Source organism: Sturnus vulgaris, chromosome 9 (genome assembly GCF_052056855.1).
Source record: "Sturnus vulgaris isolate bStuVul1 chromosome 9, bStuVul1.hap1, whole genome shotgun sequence".
NCBI lineage: Eukaryota > Metazoa > Chordata > Aves > Passeriformes > Sturnidae > Sturnus > Sturnus vulgaris.
Genome location: NC_142251.1, coordinates 19,508,792 through 19,533,165, shown reverse-complemented (window position 1 = coordinate 19,533,165; position 24,374 = coordinate 19,508,792). Strand labels below are relative to the sequence as shown.

Sequence of the window (24,374 nt, the reverse complement as noted above, 5' to 3'; positions counted from 1 at the left end):
CTTGTCTGTGACCATACATGCACGTGGCATCTTAAACTGCAGCACTCAGATCTGCTCAGCAGATTCTGCACCCCACCCTGTGCTGTGTAACTTCCATCTCTCAGCCAGGATCCCTGGGCCTGGCACAGCATCTGCCAGGTGGGACAGGGAGAGATCTGAGAGTGCCAGGCAGGAGGCCAGCAGAGAGAGATGGGGAACATGCAGCCTGCTGGGAGGGCACTGGCCCCTGTGTCCCCAGGGAAAGCAAACAGGATCAGAAATGGCAACGGAAGGATCTCAAGACTGGAAGAGACAGCAAAGATTAAAACCAGTATTTTAGGTGGCTTTGTACTGCCACTCTTCTGCAGCTGGTTTCCAGTTCCAAGCACAAGAGTACACCCCCAAGATTTGGACAAAATCAACATTCATGTTTCAATATCAATATCGGGAAAATTCAGGAACCACCATCAAATTTGGCAAGTGTTGTGTTTTCACATAAAAAGAAATCAAGTGCTATATTGGAACAACAGAATGAATGCAAGAAACTCTTCATATATGTGATGGATTCAACAATATCAGTGGCAAACAAACCATTTCTGCAAATCAATCTTCAGTAATTTCACAGTGCCTAGCACTTACTACATAGACAGTGTCAGCTTCCCAGAGCCATGATTTTAGTATTATTTCTGACAGCTACCAAAATAAACATAAAATCCATACCAATCAGTGGCAGCTATGATTTCTCAGAAAAAATGCCTGTCTTTTTACTTCACCATGTTCTGTTTGTAAAATGTCCTCTTAAAAAGTCTTCAGTTACTAAGTGAACTACTACAGCATAGTGGAACTATCATCTGTAATACCAAATGTAGCAGATTGCTTTTGGAAGTGACACTCAGAATTCCGAGTAAAATTATTACAAATGCTAGAAAATATATGACAGAAGAATGTTCCTGGAAAAAAAAACAATCTAACAACCCTTACTGCACTGAGAACTGTCTCCCCTATGAAAACATAAATGGCTACAGTAAAACAGTCAAAGATGTAAGATTTGTCAACCTGGGAAAAGCATAAGCTAAAACAGCATGAAAAGCAGTCCTTGTTTCCATTTTGGGTATAACTGCCAGAAACAACTATTTTCAACATTTGGAAAAGCAAATTTGAACTTGATTGCTTTAATAAAAATTATAACAACCTATTAAAATCAAGGAGACTTAAGCTTTCACAATTTCAGGACTTAGTTTTTTCCACCACATAATTTGGAAAATAAAAAACTTCAAGCATTGCTTCCATCACCAGCATCTTCCATCAACTGCCCATTGTTTAAGTGACTGAACATGAGCAGCATCATGTAATGTCTCATTACTCTCAACAGTATGAAGAGACTCATTGGAGTTAAATCTAATATTTGGACTAAAATAATTTTCACAAGACGTGCAACAAAATACCCAGCTTGTCTCAGAAGCAAGTCTCTTCACAATATCTTTGCCTTTTACAATTAGATTTTTTCTGTCTGGTAAGATGCAAATATAATGGAAGTCTAACATCTACAGTTATGTAAGTATACAACCCCCCCCACATACATCACTAGTAAATAAACAGACTGCATACAAGATTATTTGTAAAAGTAATAAAACCCTTTGATGCTCCATATTTATGCTGGCAAATAGCTCTCCTGATATAAAAGGCACTTTGAAAACCCAATATGGTTTGGTTCATTAAGTTTGCAAAGTACAAACAATTGTACAAACATACAATTATATTGAAGCATGTCAGCCATTGTGACATTGTCTACAAAACAAGTTTCCAATTGCCAATAACACTGGTTTTATGGGAATGAGCAGTGGTTTCAGCAGCTTTACTGAAGACATGACAGGGTTCCAGTACCACAATCTTATTAAGTAAAAAAAACCCTCCAAAACTTACAAGTTTAGGGGCCCCAAAAAAAACAAGACCCAAAGTCCATAACATTCATTCAATATTTACTCCTTAGAAGTGAACTCCCTCCGTAGCCCAAGGGCAGAAATCTATTCAGTCAATTCCAGATGTGGTGGAGGCAGGCTCTGTCTCATGAAGTGTTGTTACACCAGTACAGTACTGAAAACTTTGGTCCAACAGCACCATTCCAGAATTTGACTACATGGCTGCAACATCAATCTGTATATAAAGCTGCCTTACTCCTGCCTGTGGAAAAGGGAAGGAGAGTTAAAAACACTGTAAAGCCAAAGCACTTTCTTGTCCTAAACATCAGCCCACATCAGTATGTGACCTAGCAAAAAACCTCAACATCTTATTTTTCTGTCATTCATCTCCACATTTAGCACATCACTCAGAGAGCACCAGATGAGTAAGGAGTTCTTCACACAGTCAAGTGCACACACATAATGATGTATTAACATTAGCTCTGCCACATTACCTCTTCTGATTCATCCTAAATAACTGCCACATGTGAAGCTGCACAAAAGCAATTCTTATTTTCTTTTATGCTAGTTTAACTTCCTGAAAAGCAAGCTGCTTGAAGAACTGTCAGTTTAAAATGGAGCTAAGCACAAGAGCGTAACGTGGGACTTGTTGTTCAAACCAGTTCTACATTTTGAATCTATCCAGAAAGCCATCACATGTGCAAGCTGCCAATGTAGTGAAAAGCCTGAGCAGGTCCAGTCTGTGGTGACAAACTCTATCCTAAGAGAAGCCTCATCTGTTTTCTTAGGTCCTTACAGATCAACCCCCTTTGATACACCTGAGACAATTACATCTGTTATTTCCATAAAGTGGCATGAAAAACTAATGCAGAGAGGTCCAGTAATTCCATCTACACAACTGAGTATTTTGAAATTGTTCTAGACAGCTGGAACAGGGAAGCTTTTCAAAACAGACACCAAATTCAGAAATATTTAACCTTTCTTGATAAGAATTACAATGTCACATCATGTAACAAGCACGTTACACTTTGAGATGTTATTTCCACTGGTAAGACATACCTGAGTAAAAATATTGTGAGTCTGGCTTAGAATCCACCTTCCATCAGCATCAGGAGCTACTAATAACTTCAAAGTCCCTATGTAAACATCAGTACAGAGGGTCCAGAAATGTGGATCATGTAAACTGTAGACTCCTTGCAACTGCTGCACCTAAAAATAGAGGCAAATTTTAGAAAGTGTATTTCAGAAAACCATAGTCTGTACTATGTTTTTTTGTAGAAAGCATTATAAAAGCCAATGCACTCTTTTACTTCTAGTTCACTGTGCATTTTGTCATCTTTTACCAAAATTTCTTACTACTATCTCAGTTATTGTAAGGAAGATGAAAACATAAGGATTTGTGTCAGTGTCATGATTTTCTGTATGTGTTGTGATTTTGTACCCTGCTGCATTTACATTCTACATGTATTTTACTGAAACCACGTCTGAAAATAGAGGTGCTCACAAGAGAAAAGTCAGTTATTGGATTCGAGATGGCATTCAGTTAAAACTGCCCTTTTTGCAGATGTGCAAATTTTGTCATGAAACAATTTGTGAGATTCTAACTTTAACAGAAATATATTTATATATAATTTACAATTTTGTGAGGGCTTAGATGAGTTCTTCCAATCTCTTTGTTTTTTCCTCTTTCCACTTTCAGCAAACCCTCCATGTGATGATTACAACCTATAACACCCGAGGAGAGACAGCACTCCCAAGTGCTTTGTATTAACTTTGCAAAAGCACTTCATGGCATCCTAATAGAAAAGTTAAGTAGGAGAACAGGTCAATTCCAGTGTAATCTTTGTATTCTTATAAATACACTTCCAAAGTTATGTATAAGCACAAAGTACTTTGGGAGGAATAGCTTCAGTTTTAAAGCACAAACTGAGGTGAAGCTACATGCAATTTAGGACTCTGGGAAAGTTTGTATTAAACTGGTACCTCCATTTGTGTATTCTAAGGTACCTTTGACTGGCATTACTGAAAAATCATAAAATATCCTCATACACACAGCTGAGGCTCAGCCAGCAGCTTGGTCAGTCAGAGCAAAAACAGCTGAAGAGCTCACCCTCTGGTAGCACTGAGGCAGGACATTTTCCAGGGAAGGAGGAGTTCGCTGCATCAAAATCCCAATGGACTCCTTTAAAAGTGGAACAATACTAGAAAGAAAAAAGGAAATTAACTATTATTACATTTTCAAAAGGTGCAAGGAGCAACTTAAAATATCTTAATCGTGAGAAATTTTTCTTTAGTTCTTCCATCAGAAGCTGAGAAAGTCACCATGAAAACCCAGTTCAGAAAATAAAAGGATTGACAAAATTGCTATGGTGTCCTATCAGAGGCAAGATTATTTCTCCCCCACTGTTTCCAGAGTCAACTGGTGGTCAGTCACAAAAGATTAATGGTTTAATCACGGGATTTGAGATGAAATCTCTTGGTGTCTTGGAAGTTATACAACAAAGCAGCTGTATAGCACAAAACCAACTTCAATGGCAAATCATTCACATGCAACCATAAAAATACTCAACTGAAGTTGAGTCTGCTTTTGTGTTTGGTTTAAGGCATATTTTTCTTATGAACTAAGATAATAATGGGGTAATCATAAAACAAAATTAGTGTGGAACAGTCCAGCTACAACAGAGTTATTTTGTCAGACAACTTGGCATATTCTTGAAGTGAAATAAGCGTAGGGTCCCATCCAAGCTCAAGGGTTAAACATTTGGAAGCAATTAGAGGTTCCCTCCTGGCCAAATGGTCTTGTTTAATCAGCAAACTAAGACGACATTTAATACCCTTTTTTTATTATTATTACTTTTTGGTTTTTAATAAAACCAGGAGACCAGTAAGCCTATACCCTGAAGCTACTACTAATAGGTTATACTCCAAGTGCTCAGCATGGTGATTTTCTTGTTTAGGAGTAGTGCATCATGTCTGGTTCAGTAAAGCATTCTAAAATTTTCAAGTGGATGACAAGTATCTGTACCCAACAGTAAAGCTTAAATAGCAATTTAGTTTCAAGAGCATACAAGTGACCTGACTTTCCGGACTGAAAGTGATTCTATATTTCAGAAACTCTAAGCTACATTTCAGAGCTCAGCACTGGCATCACAGCTGCAGTACACGCAGTTATGGCATTAAAAGCACACCTGAAACATTTGCAAGAAATTAACTGAACCGGTTGTTAAAGGACACTGCAGAACCTTTGTTTAAAACCTCCTGAAGTGATGTGGAATGCATGGCACAGACCAGCTGTGTATTTGCAGATGTGAACAAATGACCTAATCATTTTTTAACAAGTGTTTCCATTTGAACATGGGGCAGTGCATGATGCCCTGCTCAGCTCACTCCCTGGCTAAACCTTGGCCAGGCTGGGAGGGAGTGAAGGCTGTGTGACTCTTGTCTAATGAACCCCTGGAGAAACCACCACCCTAAAATTAAATCTTCTTGCAGGCACAATGGTTGTTGCAGCCAAATTCACTGCCTGGTGCCCTCCAGCACATGGCCTCCCACGTTTGCACTGCCACCAAGGCATTAGTTCAGAAATAGGAAGAAGCAATTAGGGGCAAGAGGAGTTGCCTAAACTAGACCTGTCACCAAGACAAACATTTAGAATGCAATAACTGTCAATCTGTCCAAAGGAAGCTTAATTGGAGTGTCACATTCTACAGTGGATTACAGAAGTTTAGGGAAAAAAGGTTCTCTTATTAATGGACCCATCTCACTAAATAATGTCCATGTCACAAGCATTACATCAAAGGGAGCTGGAGCTGCCAACATACTCCACTGATGAATTGATTTCAGTTTAACTCCCTATTTAAAATGCAGGTTTGCTTCTTAATAAAAACCTTGAAAGACCAATACACAATTTTAGGATGCAAAGTGAATGCAAGAATTTTGAACACTACTCCATTCCCATAAATTTAACAAGGCCTCTCTAGCATATGCATCCAAAGATTTCAAAAACCACACACATACAGGCTGCATATTTTTTCCCAGGGAAACAACTCAAGGAATAGAGAATTTAGTAGTCTGTCTTTTTATTGAAACATACCACTAAGATTGAGGAAAGCCATGAAAGAAAGCTGACAAAAATTTCTCATTTGTACAACTTATTTACACTATTTAATAAAACTGATTTACATTATGTGACAGAAGGGAAATTAATTGTAAAGTAGATTTGAAGAGACAGGCTATGAAACAAGAACATCTGAAAAGTCCAAAGAATAGAAGTAAATCAGGACGTGGCTTGACACTGTTGGTGAAAGTTGAAGCACATCCCGGGTCACACCTTTTTCCTGTATCTTAGAGTCAGTGTTCAGATACAAAGTTTATCTTCTGCAAAGCTGAAAAGCCAAAAGCCAGCTGCAGTGATGTGACAGGCCCTCACAAATGGTGTTCAGAACAAAGGCAGCCATGGATGCCCCTCTGCCTCCACAGGGATACTAACTCCCATGGTATCTTACTGTAAGCCAAGCTCACACAGCAAACAACAGAATCTAGTTTTATGATGCCTGGTGTTTTCCATTGTTTCATGCATATTACTGAAGCATAAAGCCCTTAATTTAAAAACCAAAACTCCACAAAGTATGCTCTTTCCTCAAACATTAACTACAACCAGTATTACTTAATCACTAGGAGGCACTGGAAATATCAGTTCCACTTCATGTGACTGAAGAAAACATAAGGGAAGATGACAAAACCAAGCTGGCTGAAAATATGCTTAGACATTTTGACCAAACTTTCTCTTTTTTTCTGCTTAGTCATTAGTGGAAAAAAATAAAACTGGCTGCCTCCACAGCAACTATTGCACTGGTGCTTCAGTTGTTTGTTTTAATTTATAAGATTATTGAGGAAAACAAATAATGCTGAGTTCTCACCAAGTGAAAAGCTTTCTCATGCCTTAAGCAGTCAGTAAGCTTTGCTGTTAAAGCAGACACAATTCCATTGCTTTCTGATTACCAAGCCTTAAATCTAAAATATCACACTCTTTTACAAGACAATAAAATTTGAAAGAGGAACTAACCCACAGTAAGATTTGGAATGAAAACATACCCTCTACAAAAACCAGAAAACCAAAGGCAGCAAATGCCATGGCACATCACATCTGCACATAAACTGTTACAGAAGAAGTGAAAGGTGTTCAAACAAAAAACAAACTAATTATTGACATGGATCTGATAAATCCAGCCTGCCACTACTACACGTGGATTGATTAAAAATTAAGAGTGAAAGCAGCAGACTCTTATTTAAGCTGTACCACATTCAGGTAAAACTCATGCCCATTCCAGTGCCATCCTGTTTTGTTTTTGTAGGTATAGCCAGCAAGACCCTGGCATTGTCATGATCTTGGACTGCAAAGCTGAAAACAACTCTGGGTAAAGAACCCTTTAGACAGACATTGCACTCAGAGAGCAGCAGGAAATTCATTCAGTGCTCTCAGCACTACAGAAAAGAGGGGGTAATTGTGACAGGTTTTGTGGAAGGTAAACAAATATTTCTAAGGATCAAGACCAGCTAGAGTTCTTCAAATACCATAGCTCAAAATCTACAGCCAATTTTCCAAATTCTGGGCTTTTTTCCCAGCCACCATCCATATCTATGGCACTATGGAGACTGTTGTTGGCCTATTTCAGAACTTTAATAACATTTTTTTATTAGCCAATGGCAATTTTAATCAGACTGCAAGCTTTGCTCAAGACAAGGACCAGAGATTTAACATTTGCTTTACTGATTTTGAATTCTTTGTTCTCATAACAATGTAGTACCTTGACTCTCAAACAAGGCTGGCAGGTACCATTACCCTGTAAATAAAGGTAGTGCTTGACATTTAGCAATAATGGCTTAAAATAACACCAACAACAAACACACTAGTGTTGAGTTTAGCTATAGAAAATTCCTTCTCAATCTTAATGAATGCAATATTTCATTTAAAAAAATAATTTTTTTTATACTGCTATGCCCCAAACATGAAAGGCCTCAAATGTTACTGGCACACCCTCCCCCAAACCTCTTTCATAGTCTATCAGCTCAAGATTTTATGCAAAAAATTATGTAACCCATGGAAACAACTCCACTGAATGATTAAACTGCCTCATTTCTTTGACCACTTAATATGAAGTCTGCATGCTCTGTGCAATCTAGTATCAGATTTAGTCTACTGTGCCTTTCTAGAAACATGTGGCTCTAATAGTGGTTTAGGACAAACCTGATTTACACCAGAGTTGTGGCTTTTGCATAGTGACTAGTTTCATATAGCTGACTGAAATACTAAAATTGCTTCAACATTTCAGAATAAGGCTTAGAATACTAAGGTTAAAAACTAAATGAGTATTTAGTTTTAAATATTAAAAGCAGTTTAGAGAGTTGGGAAATTGTTTATTGATTCAAGGTATATATAATTACGTGGACAACACTTTGGAAAAAACTTGAAGAGTGTCAACCTAAACAACAATTCAATAGTCAAGCTTTTGTTAAAAAAAAATGCTAGTAAGACAGACTTGTCTATTTTAGGCATGTCCTATTTATGCTTTATTTACATGAGATAGTACAGAGTAATCGAAGAAAGAGTCATTAGATATTGGTGGCTGCGTTCAGGAAAATTCAGATCCCACACGGGATTTTCAGTGTGCAGTCTGAATGTTCTGTGCTAACTCATCAGCAGTTAGGCAGAGAATGTCACCCTACAGCACCCTTAGCAAAGGGCCACAGGAGCAACACAGCAACTGTGTCAGCAGCTGACAATTTGCACTAATTAGAGATGTTGTCCCCAAGAAGGCTCAACCATTTGATTTAAAAGCTTGACTTCTCTGAAGAAGCACTGCTTAACCCTTCTGCACGTGTACAAGGCAAAACAGGTTACAAAGTGGAGTCTGTACAGTTTTACACTGCACCCTGAGTTTTTTTGTCATCTTATACAGGTATTTTTGTGATTTCATTGGCAAGCACGGCCATCATTTCAGAAACCTGAACAGGGCAGACCCACTAACAGGAGCAGGCAAGGCTCAAATAAACCAGAGAGAGCTGCCCAACACTAAAGCAAACAAACACTCAATAGAAAATGAATGAACACTTATCTCACATAGCCACAAGCAATCCTGGATTAAGAGCAATGATTTTCCTCTGCATTCTCATGCAATATCTTTGATATTCTATTGGTTCACCAGACACAGTTCCATAAAAGGCAGTAAGGATTTCTGTTCTGCCTTTGTTCCTTCATTGTATACAAAAGTATCATAGAAAGAATGGAGATTAAAAAATGAAAACAAAATCAAACTAAAACAAACTAAAAAAGCACCCCACAACAACAAAACACCCTAACAAAACAACAGAGAAACAGAAGTCCTGGATGTGACCTACCCACTATCCATACACTGCAGGCTCTGTAAGTCAAACTCAGACCATCAAGCAATAACTTGGAGGATACAGTTCCAATTTGGGCAAAGTCCCCAAATACCATTAAAACTTTTGAATTACTTTACCAGACTGGCTCAAAACTGTGTTTCTTTTATTATAGCCACAAAAATCCTGATTGCAGAACAGATCCTGGTTTTTAAACACACATGAATGGGGTCTGCTTGTTGGGGCACACACATACTCTTATTCCACTTTACCTTACCAAAGTTGGTTTAACAATAAAAGGGACACAAACAAAATCAACAAATATTCATTTGAAACTGAAGACAATTATATAACCTGAAGCCAAATTTACCCCAAAAATTATTTATCAAGGTTTCAAATTGGCCCACAGAAATCAACAGCTACTCCTGTACTAGAAATTGAACATCCCAGTCCTTCCCACCTCAAACCCACAAGTATCCCATGAGCAGACAATTAAAAAAACCCAAACCCCAAAACCCCAATATACCCCCTTGCACCCTGAACTAGACACAGTTCTTGTCATTACCAAATTAAAGTATTTTTGCAATGTTATTCCCCTCAAATTTAAAATTTCACAGAACTTCAGTAGTTTTTTTCTCTAGGTTAGATTTAGGTGACTTTAAAAGATTAAGTACAAAACTATTGTACATCCAACAAGCATCACCTGCACTCCCATATTACTGTTACAGAAGACAGTCTTATGGGAAAATCTGAAAACCCTTTTGCATTAATTCTTAAAGGAGACTTCAAACATAGCATAGTGAAGAATAAGGCAAAATTAACAGTGGTTTTATGTCCAGAAATGTAAAAGAAGATTACTAAAGTCAAACACAACAAAAACGGATTCAAGTTCTCAACAGCCATCTGAAACTGCCAGTAATCTTATTTATGATCTTAAAATGCATTTCAAGCAAAACATTAATAGTCAGTCTGTTGGACTGCTTAGAAAACAAATAAAATATCAACACAAAACCACCCAACCCTGCAAGTAGTGTTTGCTCCACTGATGTGCCAGGATGTGTCAGCTGGCAAGAAATGCAGGCTTGCTTTTATCAACTGTGATGCAGCTGACTGCACTGAGAGCAGAATTATTCTACTGATCATTTATAGCATTGTGGACCAACAAAGTAACGTTACAGGCATCAGATGAAAAGACAAATCAAACAGTGAACTTCTCCAGTATTTTCAGCATAGAACATGGGGCTCAAATGTTCCTTCTATCTGTGCTAGAAAACCTACAAACAGCATTATTATGACACTTCTATTATGGAATTCCATGTTATTTCAACTACTGCATAAATGGAAAAAAAATGAATTGTCATTCATGTGGTATTTTCTGCTGTACACAAAGCTGGACCCTTAAAATACAAAGTGTATGGAAACCTGTGTTTTACTCAGCTACTACCTCTACCTCAGCAATAGTTTCTTCCCCCTTGGAAACATGCACATTTTCTTTCCCATTTTTTTGGAGATTTCAGTACTAGAAGTAGTTTGTAATAATTTATCATTTATGAAATTACAGAATATTCAAGTCAAAATCTCCAAAGTCTATATTAAAGTGGTGATTGAACCGTGATTTCTAGCACAGACGTTTCTGTGGGTGTTGTGTCTGAAGCCTGCTGCCCTGCTTTGACTAACAGGGAGATTCACATCAATAATGCTGTGAATGCTGCCATGCACAAGCCATAAACATGCCATACATGGTATCAGCAGAAGTAGCTGCAGTTCATCAGATGACACTCACCACTCTGAACAAAGGTGCTCAGTTATTAGGTTGTAACTGGAGTTGTGGCACGCTGCCCCATGGCACCATTGAAACTGCTGCCAAAAAAGCCTCATAACATCACTGAATGAAATATTTTTGCTTGACCAGTCTAATCCAAATAGCTTCACATTCCCAGTGAACTTGGTAAGAAACAACTGCGAAATCCAGAAGTACGTGAAACATTTCCATCAGATTTTAAAAGGAATGTCTCAGAGGGCAGATACAAAGGAAAAGACAGTTCTTGTCAAGATAAGAAAACAAAATTAAAACCTAGCAGCCTTGATTTATCAAGGACAAGGGCACATCCTGTGCCAGCAGTCTCAACTCTGCTGCCCTGAAACCATTCTGCTCCATTTACTGGAGTACATTGGTTTATATAAGCATGTACTAAATACAGAGATGAAGCTTTCTACAGTTTGAACCTGAAAGACATTTTTGTAGTATTATGCAAAGAAAGACAAAATATGCAGACTGAAAATCAAAAGTTGTAGCTGTAGAAAAAGGAAAGAAAGATAGCTCATGCAAGAGCTCACCAGAATGGCTGGACAGAACAGAGGTAACACACCACTCTTGGAAGAAAAGCAAATGTTGTAAGTCATTAGCATAACAAAACCCCTTTTTCTTCTGAGCTGCAATTTCTGCTGTAACTAGCATTAAAAATCCTACCAAATGCCAGTGACAGCAACTTACCTTACACCTATAAGTAGTGCTATCAGCATTGAACAAATAGGATCTGCTATCATCAGACCATAGTTCTGCATCAGTATAGCAGATATGATAACACCAATACTTCCCAGCGTGTCTGCCACAATGTGCAGAAATACACCTGTAAGAGACCAAGTGATACCATTACAACTTGCTGTTCTTAAAGCTAATGGAGCATTTCAGAGATGTTTTACAAAAAGGAGTTTCAAGAACTAGATTATATGATCTATACTTTTAAAATCTGTGGTCAGTTTTGGGTCAAACACACAAAGATTTTAATGTATTTGCAGAATATGGGCCATTTGAAGAATTTACATTCTGTTAGACACTTAGCAGTAATGGGTATTTCATAGCAAGGCTATTAACTTGAACAGTGATTAACAGCTGCAGCTGGAATTTTTTCTTTCAATACCCACCCTTATTACAGCACAGAAGCTCATTCCCTGATGCCTGCAGTAGTGAGTTCTGTATAAGATGGACAGACTATTAACAGAAACACATCTATAAAGCTTTGACACTTGCTAATGTATAACTGACAACACCTTCTAGAAGTTATTTGGCAAAGAAATCCAAGACATCTCAAGTTTTGAGAATTTAACAATACTGCAGACATGAAAAGCCTTGCTCTTATTCTGAAGAATAACACTGCCTTCAAGTACAAAGAAACACACACTTTACAGCTAGTCAAAGTTTAGCTTTTGGAGCTCTCTGCTGGCAGTGACTGGAAGTCATTCAGAAACAGCTTTTTGAATGCCATTCTCCAGACAGGTAATCCTCTCTTGTAAAAACAACACACCACTATAAACCAGCTCTTTGGGGACTTCTCCAAGTCTGTATTTGTACTGGGTCTGGCTGGGACAGCAGCCTGCATCAAGACCTTCTGTTTCTCATGCCCCCACAGCAGGAAGGCTGGGGTAGGCAAGATGCTGGGAGGGCACACAGCCAGGCAGACCAGAGGGACATTTCATCCAACACCATGCCCCAATAAGACTGCAGTGCTGTCTTTCCCAAATAGCTGCTGCTCAGACTTCCCTAGGCATTGATCTGCTGGTGGGATGGGATTGCTTGTGAGTGATTGTCCTCACAGTGAGTGTCTTTGCATCACCTGGTGGAGTTTTTCCCTAAGTATTCAAAAATTAAAATAAAATCAGGTCTTTTTAATATGCTTCAATTAAAATGAGTCACAAAAAGACTGACTTTCAAATATCTTCAAGTGAAATACTGAATATACATATACACAATACAGTGTACTGTAAATTCTGGAAGAACTTGTAAATGTTTCTTCTCAAGGACTACAAACAAGCCAGAAAATCATCCAGTAAGAGAAAACCCTATGTACATTTGGGTATGCTAAATAATTACTACCTCCTACATCTCATAATTGGCCCTCTTTAACTTCTGAACATTTTAAAAAAGTAAAATAAAACCAACAAACAGCCAACCAAAGCTAAAAAACAATATCTGAATTATCCTTAACTAATGCCCAGGAGATCAGGGACTACAATACTACTTCAAGACATTTAGATGCATTACCATCTGCTCTAAACCAACTCTAAGAACTCGATGAAATGCAATTTTTAAGCTCAAGTATTCTTTAACAATTATATCAATCTGCATCAATCTGCATCCGTGTGTTACAGAACATATATTGCAATTAGACTCCTTAGATTTCTGTTTTTAACCACTCTTTCCTAGTTTTTCATTGATTTTTCAGCATCTATAACAGAAGCTGAATCCCAGCTTTCAGGATGTCCCTTTTAAACTATGTTGACACTGCATTACATTTAGACTTCTGTGAATGTCTCAACACCTAATCATATACAGGATACAGCAGAGCTGCTAACAGGGGGAATGGAACTTCATTAAACAGCTTCTTTAAGAAAAACATGGCATTTATCCAGAGGAACACTCTAAACCAGATGTGTGACAGACCCAGGCAGGCAGACCGTGATAAAAGCAATAAACCATCATACTTATTGTCATCGTACCTTGTAAAATCTGTTTGCTGGATCCAGGCATTACTTCAAGGGAATGGTTATCTGTGAAGGCAATTATTGACATATTAACCTAGACAAAGGCTCTCCCTAGTGGTCCATTACACTCATCCTTTCAGAAATGTCTTGGGCAGACAGGCGGCTCACAATGACCAGCTTTTACTCAAACTGTTATTTTTTAATGTAGCAATTAAGTTAAAAGTCTTAAGAGTATATTTTTTAAAATATGACATTGCTTTACACAATAGATTTCTACATAGGTATATATAAAAATAAATTATCTACATTACAAACAGAGGGGTAGGATCTTTCTAGTATATAGCAAAATAAGACCCCTCAAGAACTCAAGCCATGAACACAAGCCAGAAGAGTAGGTTCAAATAAATAAATTTGCTACCCAGAAATACCTCACTCAAGCAAGCATTTATACCTAATGTAAAAAAAAAACAAGGATAAGACTTGGAGAAGGAACAAGTAAGTAAAAAATCTTCTCATCCAAGCAGATTAATGCCTCTGTAGCATTAATCTGAAAGATATTTTAAGAAAAACTTGTTAAAGGACAGTAAAAGACTTCTAGTGAAGATATACAAGAATTTACACAGCAGCTGATTTGAATAGCAAACTGCACAAGACACATTCACTGGTCTGCAAGGGTGGGGGCCATGTGGAAGGCAATGGAGAGGCAGAAGCAGGGAGCTCCTGCTTTCCAACCAAATTCCAGGAAAACTACTGGAAAACAAATGCCAATTTTCTAAGAATAGCAAGGAAGGGACAAGCAAATATTTTTATACTCTTTGTCACCTCCTGTCTGCCAGCTCCCACACTATTCCCTGCTCTGAATGTGCACATTTTGAGTCACGTCACATCTCAGTTTATGGCTTAGGCAGGAAGGACTGACACCCCTGCATTACCACAAGGCTTTCATTTGCATTGCTTCAAAAAGGTGGTACCTACACAGCCTTTTCATCCATAGTGAAGGCTGCTGACCATATTTTACATAAATGTCTCTGCTCAGATTGTTTGCCTTCATAGAAAAGATCTCAGCATAGCTAACATAACAAGTATCTTTTCCATCTTAAAACAGATTACAACCACACAAAATGGGGAAAGTCCTATCTGAGATAAGTACAAACTAAGTACAACTAACAATCCATAAGTACCCAAAGTTTACTCATTCATTTTTTCTAATATCTTGAGTTGTAAAATTATACAAATGCAGAACAATAGCAAAACAGCTCAACTTTATCAATTCATTTTAATGAAAAAATTGAAACAGGTCACATGAATACTAATTTCACTATATTGCATTACAGCTGTTCCATCTTTTGCAACACACAACATTACAGTGCACACTCAAAAACCAGAGGTAAGGCAAAGTCTTTAAAACCTAACATTGAAATTACTGCAAGTGAAACACAAAGTGAGTCACAAAACATAGTGGTGGCAGAGCAAAACAGACATTTAATGAAGCCACTTCCATATATGATCACAACAAGCTGACAACACACTTTTTATTTTTCAGTAAGTTATTAATTGCAGATTTAGATTGAGTCAGGATGGTCTATGCTATCAACTCAGTACTTACCATGACAATAATCCTGACCATGAGAGTGTCCATGGCCATGACCATGAGTGTGCCCATGGGAATGTTTATGTTCATGATCTCCGTGACTGTGCCCATGGCTGAGACCACCATTAAATAGAGAATGGCTGTGCTCATGCCCTATAAACAAATAGAGTGAATTGATGAATACATAAATGATGAATAAAAGTACATTTACATTTGTTTCTCAGCAACTCAAAACCTATTCATCTTTTAGGTCATTTTAAGGTATGGCTTTAAACAAGAAACTTAACACAAAGTGTTTGTCATCTGCAGGTCTGCTGTGCAGACATATTTTTTATATATATAAATATATCAGGTTTTAGAAATCAAGTGCTTTTATACATTCCCACTTCTGAGACGTGTTGTGCTAGACTTCTAGTAGAACTTGAAAAATGTACACTTCATTAGATATAAGCACTTTAAAAATAGCTGTTTTAAGAAAGCAGAAATTGACTGTCATTTGCAGATTAAAAATTCAAGCTTAGATTTCTGCCTAAAGACCAAAGACTATGTTCTTCCACCAGTCTATGCAAATTTATATGTTAAGCTCAAAGAGAAACCCACAGGCTTTGCAGAAAAAAAAACCTCAGAGTGTTTACCATGTGTATTTAGGCAACTAAATTCTGCATTTCAATTCAAAAGACACTAAGTTGAGAAGCATCTGAAGCAGAATCATCTCATTCTTAAAATTTGGTTCAAATACTGTTTCTAAATTTTCCAGCCAGAACCTTGCTTAAGTTTGTCCAAAAGATGCTCTGCAAATCTTTTTCAATAATGTGCAGGAGAGTGCATGAACTCCAGAAAGCAGCTTCTGGACTCCTAGGTGTTCCAATTAATGGATATTAACATGAGAAGTAAAACAGTGGCATATCAGGGCTAGTAATAAAACACAGAAGTCAACACAGTAAGAGGTCACAGACACATTTGGCTGGGATTGCCATTAACAAGACATCCAATATAACACTGGGGGTCTCACTGGGGCACAGTAAGGCCCTGGAACACAGGCTGCCAAGAAAGGAAACAGAAAGGAAATCCTACCAGAGCCATGTGAATGCCCGTGACCTCCATGCTGAAAAACAAATATTCCTATAAGGTTTACAATGAATCCCAGTATAGAAACAGGAAGAAGTCTCTCATGATGCACATCGGGAGGCTCAAGTGCTCTCTAAAAAAAACAAAGGAAACAAACCAAAGAGCAAATGTAGAGTTTTACAATCCTTTTACATCATTAAAAGGCACCACAAAACTACCTAGATACAGGAGCATTATCATACATAACATATATATAGACATGCTTAAAATTATGCAGGACTTCCAGTTTTTGGGATGATACAAAGACAAATTCTGTGTCTGAAAATAAAGTTCTATTATTAAAACTGTGAAAGTACAGTAGAATATTCTGAGAGTCTAGCTCAGTTTTTTCATAAGATTTGGTTATACTGTGGGATGTGTTCTCAACACCATCTGAGTGGTGGAACTCACCAGGTTTATTCCAGTATGTGGATTGTAAGATTTCTAAGAGTCTAGAATGCCATTTCTTCCTGTCTCCTTAGAAAGGTGAGGCAACGAGGGGAATGAAATGAAAACTCAGAGCAAGTTATGACATTTTTTAGAAATTCTCAAATCTAGATTGATTTTTTTCAATTCTTTTTTACCCTACTTCCTCTGGAATTTTTTTTTCAATGAGACATTACAGACCTAATACAATTTGCATCTGAAGCTAAGTGTTGATGAGTGTAAATTACTACTGGCAGAGGAGACAAACATTTACCATCTCTCCACAAGGATGAAAGGCACAGGCAGTAAATAGCAAGACAATAAAACATTTAGCACAATAAAATTTTAAAGTAATTGAGAGAAAGAGAGTCATCATCACAAGCAAAGAGAATACTTAGCATGGGAGCTCAGATCAGCAGGAAAAGAATCGTGTTTCAATATTACCCTTGATCCTGTCATGGTTTTAAATTTTTCTAGTAAGTTTTGCTCCTGTTTCTAGATTTGAAGTTTTTCCAGGCTTTTAGGCAATTACAAGCCTATCAATGCAGAAAAACGTTAAATGTAGAAAAAGCTCTTCCCAATTCTCTGTTTATAAAAGAAAAACTCAGACTTACTCTGAACAAGAAGTCTAAACAAATTTATAGTGTATTTCCCTTTAAAAAAATAAAAGCATTAATTCAACCTGCTTAAAAATAGCTATCAATTTTACTCTTAATCCTTGATGTTGCCCTTAATGTCTAAATTTCAATCTTGAAATTATTACCTGAACCACCACGTAAAAAAAATGCAAGAAAAGAGCCCTTGTAAATGTTTAAGCTATTACTACTTGCCATTTATATCAGACTTCAAGATTTGGAGAACAGTGCTCTTTCTTTAATAATCTGGTCCACCCTCTCAGCATGTTACTCATGACTAACTTCTCTCCTCTGAATGACTAGTTTGGGCCTTGCTTGCTTGGCCTCATTTGTTCTTTAACAATGAGAAGTGAGGACCCTTCTAAGATATCCTTAGCTGACTGAAAAAAAAGGACAGGCTCCATCTCACAGAGCCTTTACATATGAACAAAATACACTATTTAAGAAGCTAGTACAGATACCCTGAAATAGCTATGTTTCTCTGTCATTAAACAGCAATTTCTGATGGCCCTATTCTCTGTTCAAATCACAGATTTTCTAATTAATTATGAACATAATTTAAATTTTCAATTCGTAATTTTCAAAAATTTATTCCTATTAAAAACAGAAATGTTTATCCATATTCATTATAGAATGTAATAGTGTAATTGGTTTCATAACATACCTCAACACCTTCAGAAAAAATGAAGAATGCTGTAAAGATGAGGAATAAACCATTTACAAAACCAGCAAGTACTTCTGCTCGAACATAACTGTAAGAAACGAAACAGAGTAATAGCAGATATTACCACTTTCATTTGAATGCTGAAAAGTAGAACTTAAGAGACTGGAGTGCAATCTTCTAGTTCTCAACCAGTTACATTACACAGGAATTTGCTATATGGAAGATGGTATATAAATTACAGATGAGTATATAAAACTGACCACATGGTACTTTGACAGAAACGACCTGATCCAGATCAGCCATTCCCTGATCTAGACAAAAGAAATCTTTCAACACGTCAAAATCTTTCGATTTAAGATTATCTCTACTCAAAGTTATGGTATAAATGTAATTTGGAGGCCACAAACTAGGATAAGCATGTGAAATCTAATCTAAGTTTTCTGGTGTTATGTTTAATATCAAACAGACTTAGTAATTTGCTTCCCCTCTAGAAGGTGGATTTTCAGTAAAAGTTTTAAGTAGAAATTAATTATTTCAAACACCAAAATTTTACAATAACGAACTGCCAAGTGTCAGATAAGATGTAATTTCAATGTAGCAAACGTCAGACTCAATAAAGCACGGCTATTCTCTGATAAATGGAACACCAGCTGTTTAAATGCTCAGCAGTAATTAATACAGAATGTGCTTTCACTGCAATTAGTTCATGGTGTGTTTCTCTCTAAATTGACTTCTATGCACACTGGAGCTTCCACCTAAATTAAACTGTGCTTTAAGTTTCAAACTATAGGATTCACACTTAAGCAAGCTGAACGCTGACAGGTCAAGAATGCTATGGGGAATACAAGAATGCTATAGGGAATGTTACAGCTCATTTGCTGGTGATGAGTATTACCAGTCCATAATATTGTACCACCAGTATTGTTTCATAGGGCACAACTGCCATGTTCAGTGGAACCAAGTGCCTGTCAGATGCCAGGTGCAGCAGGTAAATCCACCAAGGGCAGTATGGGATGACACAGCTCAGCCCTGAGGATGTGTGTGAATGGCAGTCACCATGCTGAACCTTGCTGTTCTGAGAACAATGGTTTATAATCGCCAATGCAGCATCACTGAGATTTGGCTCCTTTCACTTGTAACTACCTGTTCCAACAGAGGAGTGGGTCACCAGCAGTCTGGGAATCCCTGTAATGCTCCTCACTGCACTGTGAGGACAAACCCAGGATGTGGCAGTTTGTGCCATTAATACCTGGCAATGTAGGGCAACTTTCTGCTCTCTAACTTGTTTCCACTAGTATGATCAGAGAGATCTTGGAAGTGATAAACCTTCTTCCTAAAAGAAATGCCTTCACATTTTTATTATTTTTATTAGCTCAGATGTTTACACAGCTCGCCTTGAAAAAACCCTCACTTTCAACACAGTTTTCCCACATTGTGCAAAAAATTTTTGTTTGTAAGTGAAAAATGACTACCTAAGCATTTACTACAGCACATTAAGGTAACAGCCTGAAGTTTCTTACCCATATGAGAAAGCATCGTTTGACCTCCATTTTGAAATTACTGAAGCTGCTAATCCCGCCAATAGAGCAGTACAGTCAAAAAACATATGAAAAGAATCTGATATTAGACCTAAACTGAAAGAAAACAGGAAGAAAGTGTTATGTTCCAAATGCTACATGTTGAGTATAAAAAAAAAACCCCACAGACATTAATCTTTTACACACTAGCAGAATACACTGTTTCTAAGCTTCAGGTTTTGCTAGCACAGAGGAGAAATCCATGCTTCATCACCAACACAAATATGATGCCAAAATTGCTTTTGTCAGCTTAGAGAAGGCACTTTGGAAGAGTGCTTGGCAAAATAAATCCTCCTAGCATATGATTTTGGTGATAGTGAAAGGTGGTTTCCACAGATACAAATCAAAATTCCTGCTGTAGATTTACCCACATCCACATCTCTCATGAACATAATTCAACTTTAAATCTTTGCCTTAGCAGTGGCAAGGCATTGACCAGGAGATACACAGCTCTGAGATCTAGAGGCTGAAGGAGTCAGAGGCTGAGAGACCACATCTTAAACGGCTTATTTCCAAGAGCAATGCACAACTGTTTGTCAGTCTTGATTGAGAAACAGTTAAAGTAAACCAGCACGCTAAAAAGTTCAAAGCAACTTATATTAGTTCATGAGTTAGCCAGCCAGTAGAACCTGTATCAGTTTGTAAGCTATAGGTAAACTGGGGTTAACAGCACACACAGGCCTTGCCAAAGTTTACCAATTTACTCATGAACAGGTTCTGTAAGTCTGCAGGGAAGTACATGCATTGAAACAAACATAAAAAAAAAAGCTTCATATTTTAAAAATCATTTGACAGAGAGGTACTATTGAGCAATTGTTAATCAACAGTTCCAAAAGTTCCATTTTCCCAGTTGTTTGGTTATCTAAGAATAATTACATATACAACTCAATTCTTGGAAACTGAAGCACAGGAAGCAATTACTGGTTTAACAAGTTCTAGAGGATAGACACATATCCACCTTGAAGTCAAATACAAAGTTTCATTAGCCAAAGTTCCAACCATCTTACATTAAAAAGCCAAACCATTTCAGCCTGAATACAATTACGAGATTAATCATAAGTGTTTCAGATGAAACACTCAACAGTGGAAGAAGATAGTCTGAAGGAGAGGAAATACCACGTGTCTTGCTCTACATATTTATGTATATACTTTATGGACACATACAGAGTTATACCTACACACAACATTAAAGGCAGAGGGATGATGGCATGGTATATTGTCCCCAGGTACTGTAGCCACCAAAGCAGGAAAGATGAAGCTGTTATGAACAAACTTTAAAACAAGACCCATAGGCTGAATGCTTATGAAGCAGCAAAATGGAATCTGCTATTGAATTCTTGAAGGGTTTTGGTGACATCTTCCCCCTCCCCAAAACCAGGTGATATCTTTAGGGAAATAACTCATTTTAGATTTGGTTCTGAGCAGTTAGGAAGATCCAGTGAGGAAAAAATCCCACCACAAAGCACATCAAACATTCAGGTAGAAGGTAATTAATGACAGTAACCCTAAGTTATACTGATTATTAAACGGAATGAGCACAGCTAAGCAGAGAGAGCTACTGCTTTCTGAGGTGTTCGGGTTTTGGTGGGGGGGTTCTGGTTTTTGGTTTTTTTGTAATAGAACCTTCTGGGAAAGAGAATTGTATAATGACTGCTACTCTAACAAAATCCCATACAAGCTCTAGAACCAGAAATCGTGCAGCAAGTTACCACGGCAGTGTGCTCACACCTGCAAATCTCACTAAGGCAAGACTTACCTTAAGTGCAACACCAATACAGCTGTGCTACTTTCAAGACCTAAGCTAACAATTCCAGGTGGCCAGAGGCACGTGGATTTATCAGCAGGAGTCAGCAGACTGCATCTGCAATGCCATTCACCTCATGGCATGACCGTGCTCTGTATCATAGGTACAGCTACAAGTGATTGAGCTGCACAAATGGCAGGAAGCCTGGTAAGAGACCAATCTCACTTCATCTGAGGCTTTATTAAAGTGACCTGTAAAGTAACAAGACCTTAGAAAAAATGGGTGCAAGGCGATTACTAAAGTAATCAAGTGATCCAGTCAACAACCAGCAATACAGTGGACCACCAGCAACATGGGATGCATGCAAGAACTCCTGTAGAACCAAACACATCATCCAGAGTATAAATTAGTAGAAACCCTGTACTCAAACACACTGTGTCTAAATAAAGACTCTTCCACAGCTGATTTAGTTTAACATCAAATTAAACAAATGTGCACATGTAGCAAATTTCAACCTTAAACAAGCAAACAAGCTCTCAGCCAGCAAACTCGTGACCAGTGACAGAACCGGAGGGAACAGCATGAAGCTGAGTCGGAGGAGGTTTAGATTAGACATTAGGAAAAGGTTTTTCACCCAGAGGGTGGCTGAGCATTGGAACAGGCTCCCCAGGGAAGTAGTCACATCACCAAGCCTAACAGAGTTCAAGAAGTATCTGGACAACACTCTTCTGTGAGTTCAGGAAACAATCTATTTGGTAAACAGAAGCTCAGGAGAATTTCTCATGCGAGGAGCAACAGAACTGTGTCTTCAAAATGACAAAATGAACCCTATAGGGTTCCTTGTTTGCTTGGTACATGTTTGCTCTTCCAAGACATGACCAATCTGCTTTGACTGAAGACATTCCTCATCATATTCTCTGGTACCCTGCTACCCCTCTCTATTAAAGAAGTACTTGCTAAGACACTGTTTTGCTCTAGCCCAAAATCTAGACTTAGAGATACCCAAAACTAGTGACTTGAAATAAAAACAAAAGGTTCAACTAATGGCTACACAGTAAATCCTATTCTTAATCTCAAGTATGAACAAAAATAAGTGTGTTCAGAATTCCAATATGCCATATTCTTCAGTGACAAAGTTCTGTAAGTGTCACTAAAGTATCTCAGTTTACTTATCTCATATACAGGACTTTTAAAAATAACAATTTTTTTGGTAGTGTGGCCTTAAAAAGACAGACATCTGAACAAAGTCACATGAACACAAAGCTCTTTATATCAGAACAGCTAGGAAAAATATTTACATCTGCTGAGTTTTTAGAAAAAAAAACCCCATACTCAACTAGACAGACTATACATTCAATAACAACCCTCACACAACTGCAAAGTGAATTAACATCAAAGCCAAACCCAAATACATTCAAAATAGTCTGGGTGCTGCCAAGATAGTCTGTGCCCATGACAGCACTGCATGCTCTCTAGTGCCACAGCAGCAATTATTGTAATCAAAGCTGAGGATTTCATAGTGTCATTTGAGAGATTCAGAACAACACGGCAAATATTAGGATTTAACCGTTTCCAAATCCACATCGCTGCAATCACTCAGGACTTTTAAGAGCTCCAGTAATTTGTGTCCATATTACAGCTTTTGGATAAGGAGGACACTGCTGGATTTAAAAGATATTTCAACACCAGTCCACTCTGAACTAACTATTAACAGAGACTGAAATATCATCATAAAACACTTCTCTGTCACTAATGAAGCATGACAGAAATACAGCACCACTGTCTGTTCTCAACCTTTATTCTGTACACCAGTACTGAAGTAATTCTGCATTTCTTCTTATATTTCGCTACAGATTTTTCAGTAGCAATTTAGTCAAGTCTCTTCCATTTTTTCCACTCTCGTGAATTTTGGTGCTATGTAAAGTACCACTCAGCTGTACAAGGATGTGTCAAATCCTGTTTCTCCCTCGAGACAAGGATGTTTGAGACAGCGATATCTAAATATCAACCTACGGATAAAGCGAGACTCCCCACCAGAGGATCTCTGTGGCAAGCAGCAGCTACAGCCGCCGAGTCCCGTAAATCGGGCCAAGGCCAGGCTTCCTCCTCAGCAAAGCACCGAGCGTAGCAGCAATTCCAAACAGCATTCCTCCGCAACGCGCCGGGTCGCGCCCCCCCGCCGGAGCGCCTCCACCGCGTCGCCGGGACCCGGCAGAGGGACGGCGGCGCCGGTCGCTGCCCACCACAGCGGTGCCGGTCGGGGGAAGCTCTCCAGCGGCCCCCAAGGCTCTGCCGAGCGCCCCTCCGGACGGCGGGCCAGGAGGCCGGGCCCCGCCGAGAGGAGACGTGGCACTGGCCGGGCGGGACGCGCCGCTTCCTGCGCGCTGCAGCCGCGCTCGCCCCGCCGCGCCCCCGCCCCGCTTACCTGTTACTCCAGATGCCGTAGAGCAGCTCCACGAAGGCGAAGGAGAGGTTGAGACAGAGGAAGGAGAAGAGGTTGCGGGAAGTCTTGTCCGCCAGGATAGACCTGTGCACGGAGCACACCGCGGTTACCGGCCGCCGGTAAAGCGCCAGGAGGCCGAAGCCGCTCGCCGGGCAGCCCGGGCGCCTCGGCACCAGCCGGCACAGCCCCTCCGCGGGGGCTCGGCCGCGGCGCCAGCAGCGCCCGGCCTGGCCGGCTCTGGGCCACTCACCTGAACCAGCCCGACACCTTCCTGAGCAGGTTGAGCCTGGGCGGCTTGTACTCATCGTCTTTGATGGAGAGGGGCAGCATCTTTCCGGCGGCGGGGCCGCGGCGCGCCGGGCCGGCAGGACGGGCAGGCGGGGCGGGAGCGCTGCCCGGCCGGCCCACACACCGCTTCCGGCCGCCA

General features: G+C 38.9%; 1 protein-coding gene across 1 annotated transcript; it reads right to left on the bottom strand.

Annotated features, from left to right (window-relative positions):
• Nucleotides 1–386: 386 nt before the first annotated feature.
• Nucleotides 387–24,354, bottom strand: SLC30A7 (solute carrier family 30 member 7). The gene is made up of 11 exons (XM_014885088.2): nucleotides 24,198–24,354; nucleotides 23,930–24,031; nucleotides 19,704–19,817; nucleotides 18,184–18,271; nucleotides 16,426–16,552; nucleotides 15,367–15,504; nucleotides 13,776–13,826; nucleotides 11,773–11,908; nucleotides 4,009–4,099; nucleotides 2,958–3,107; nucleotides 387–2,160 (listed from the first exon to the last, which is right to left on the bottom strand). Exons 1-11 carry the CDS (start codon nucleotides 24,275–24,277, stop codon nucleotides 2,113–2,115), a joined length of 1,125 nt encoding a protein of 374 aa, XP_014740574.1. The 5' UTR covers nucleotides 24,278–24,354; the 3' UTR covers nucleotides 387–2,112.
• Between the last annotated feature and the right edge of the window lie 20 nt (nucleotides 24,355–24,374).

Excerpts from the sequence above, each read along its gene's own strand:
- SLC30A7 (XM_014885088.2), bottom strand. The coding sequence starts at position 24,277 with ATGCTGCCCCTCTCCATCAAAGACGATGAGTACAAGCCGCCCAGGCTC. Across the intron at positions 15,505-16,425 it reads CGGGCATTCACATGGCTCTG|GGCATGAGCACAGCCATTCT; the intron begins GTAGGATTTCCT and ends ATTTGTTTATAG. Across the intron at positions 3,108-4,008 it reads TGCCTCAGTGCTACCAGAGG|GTGCAGCAGTTGCAAGGAGT; the intron begins GTGAGCTCTTCA and ends CTCTATTTTTAG.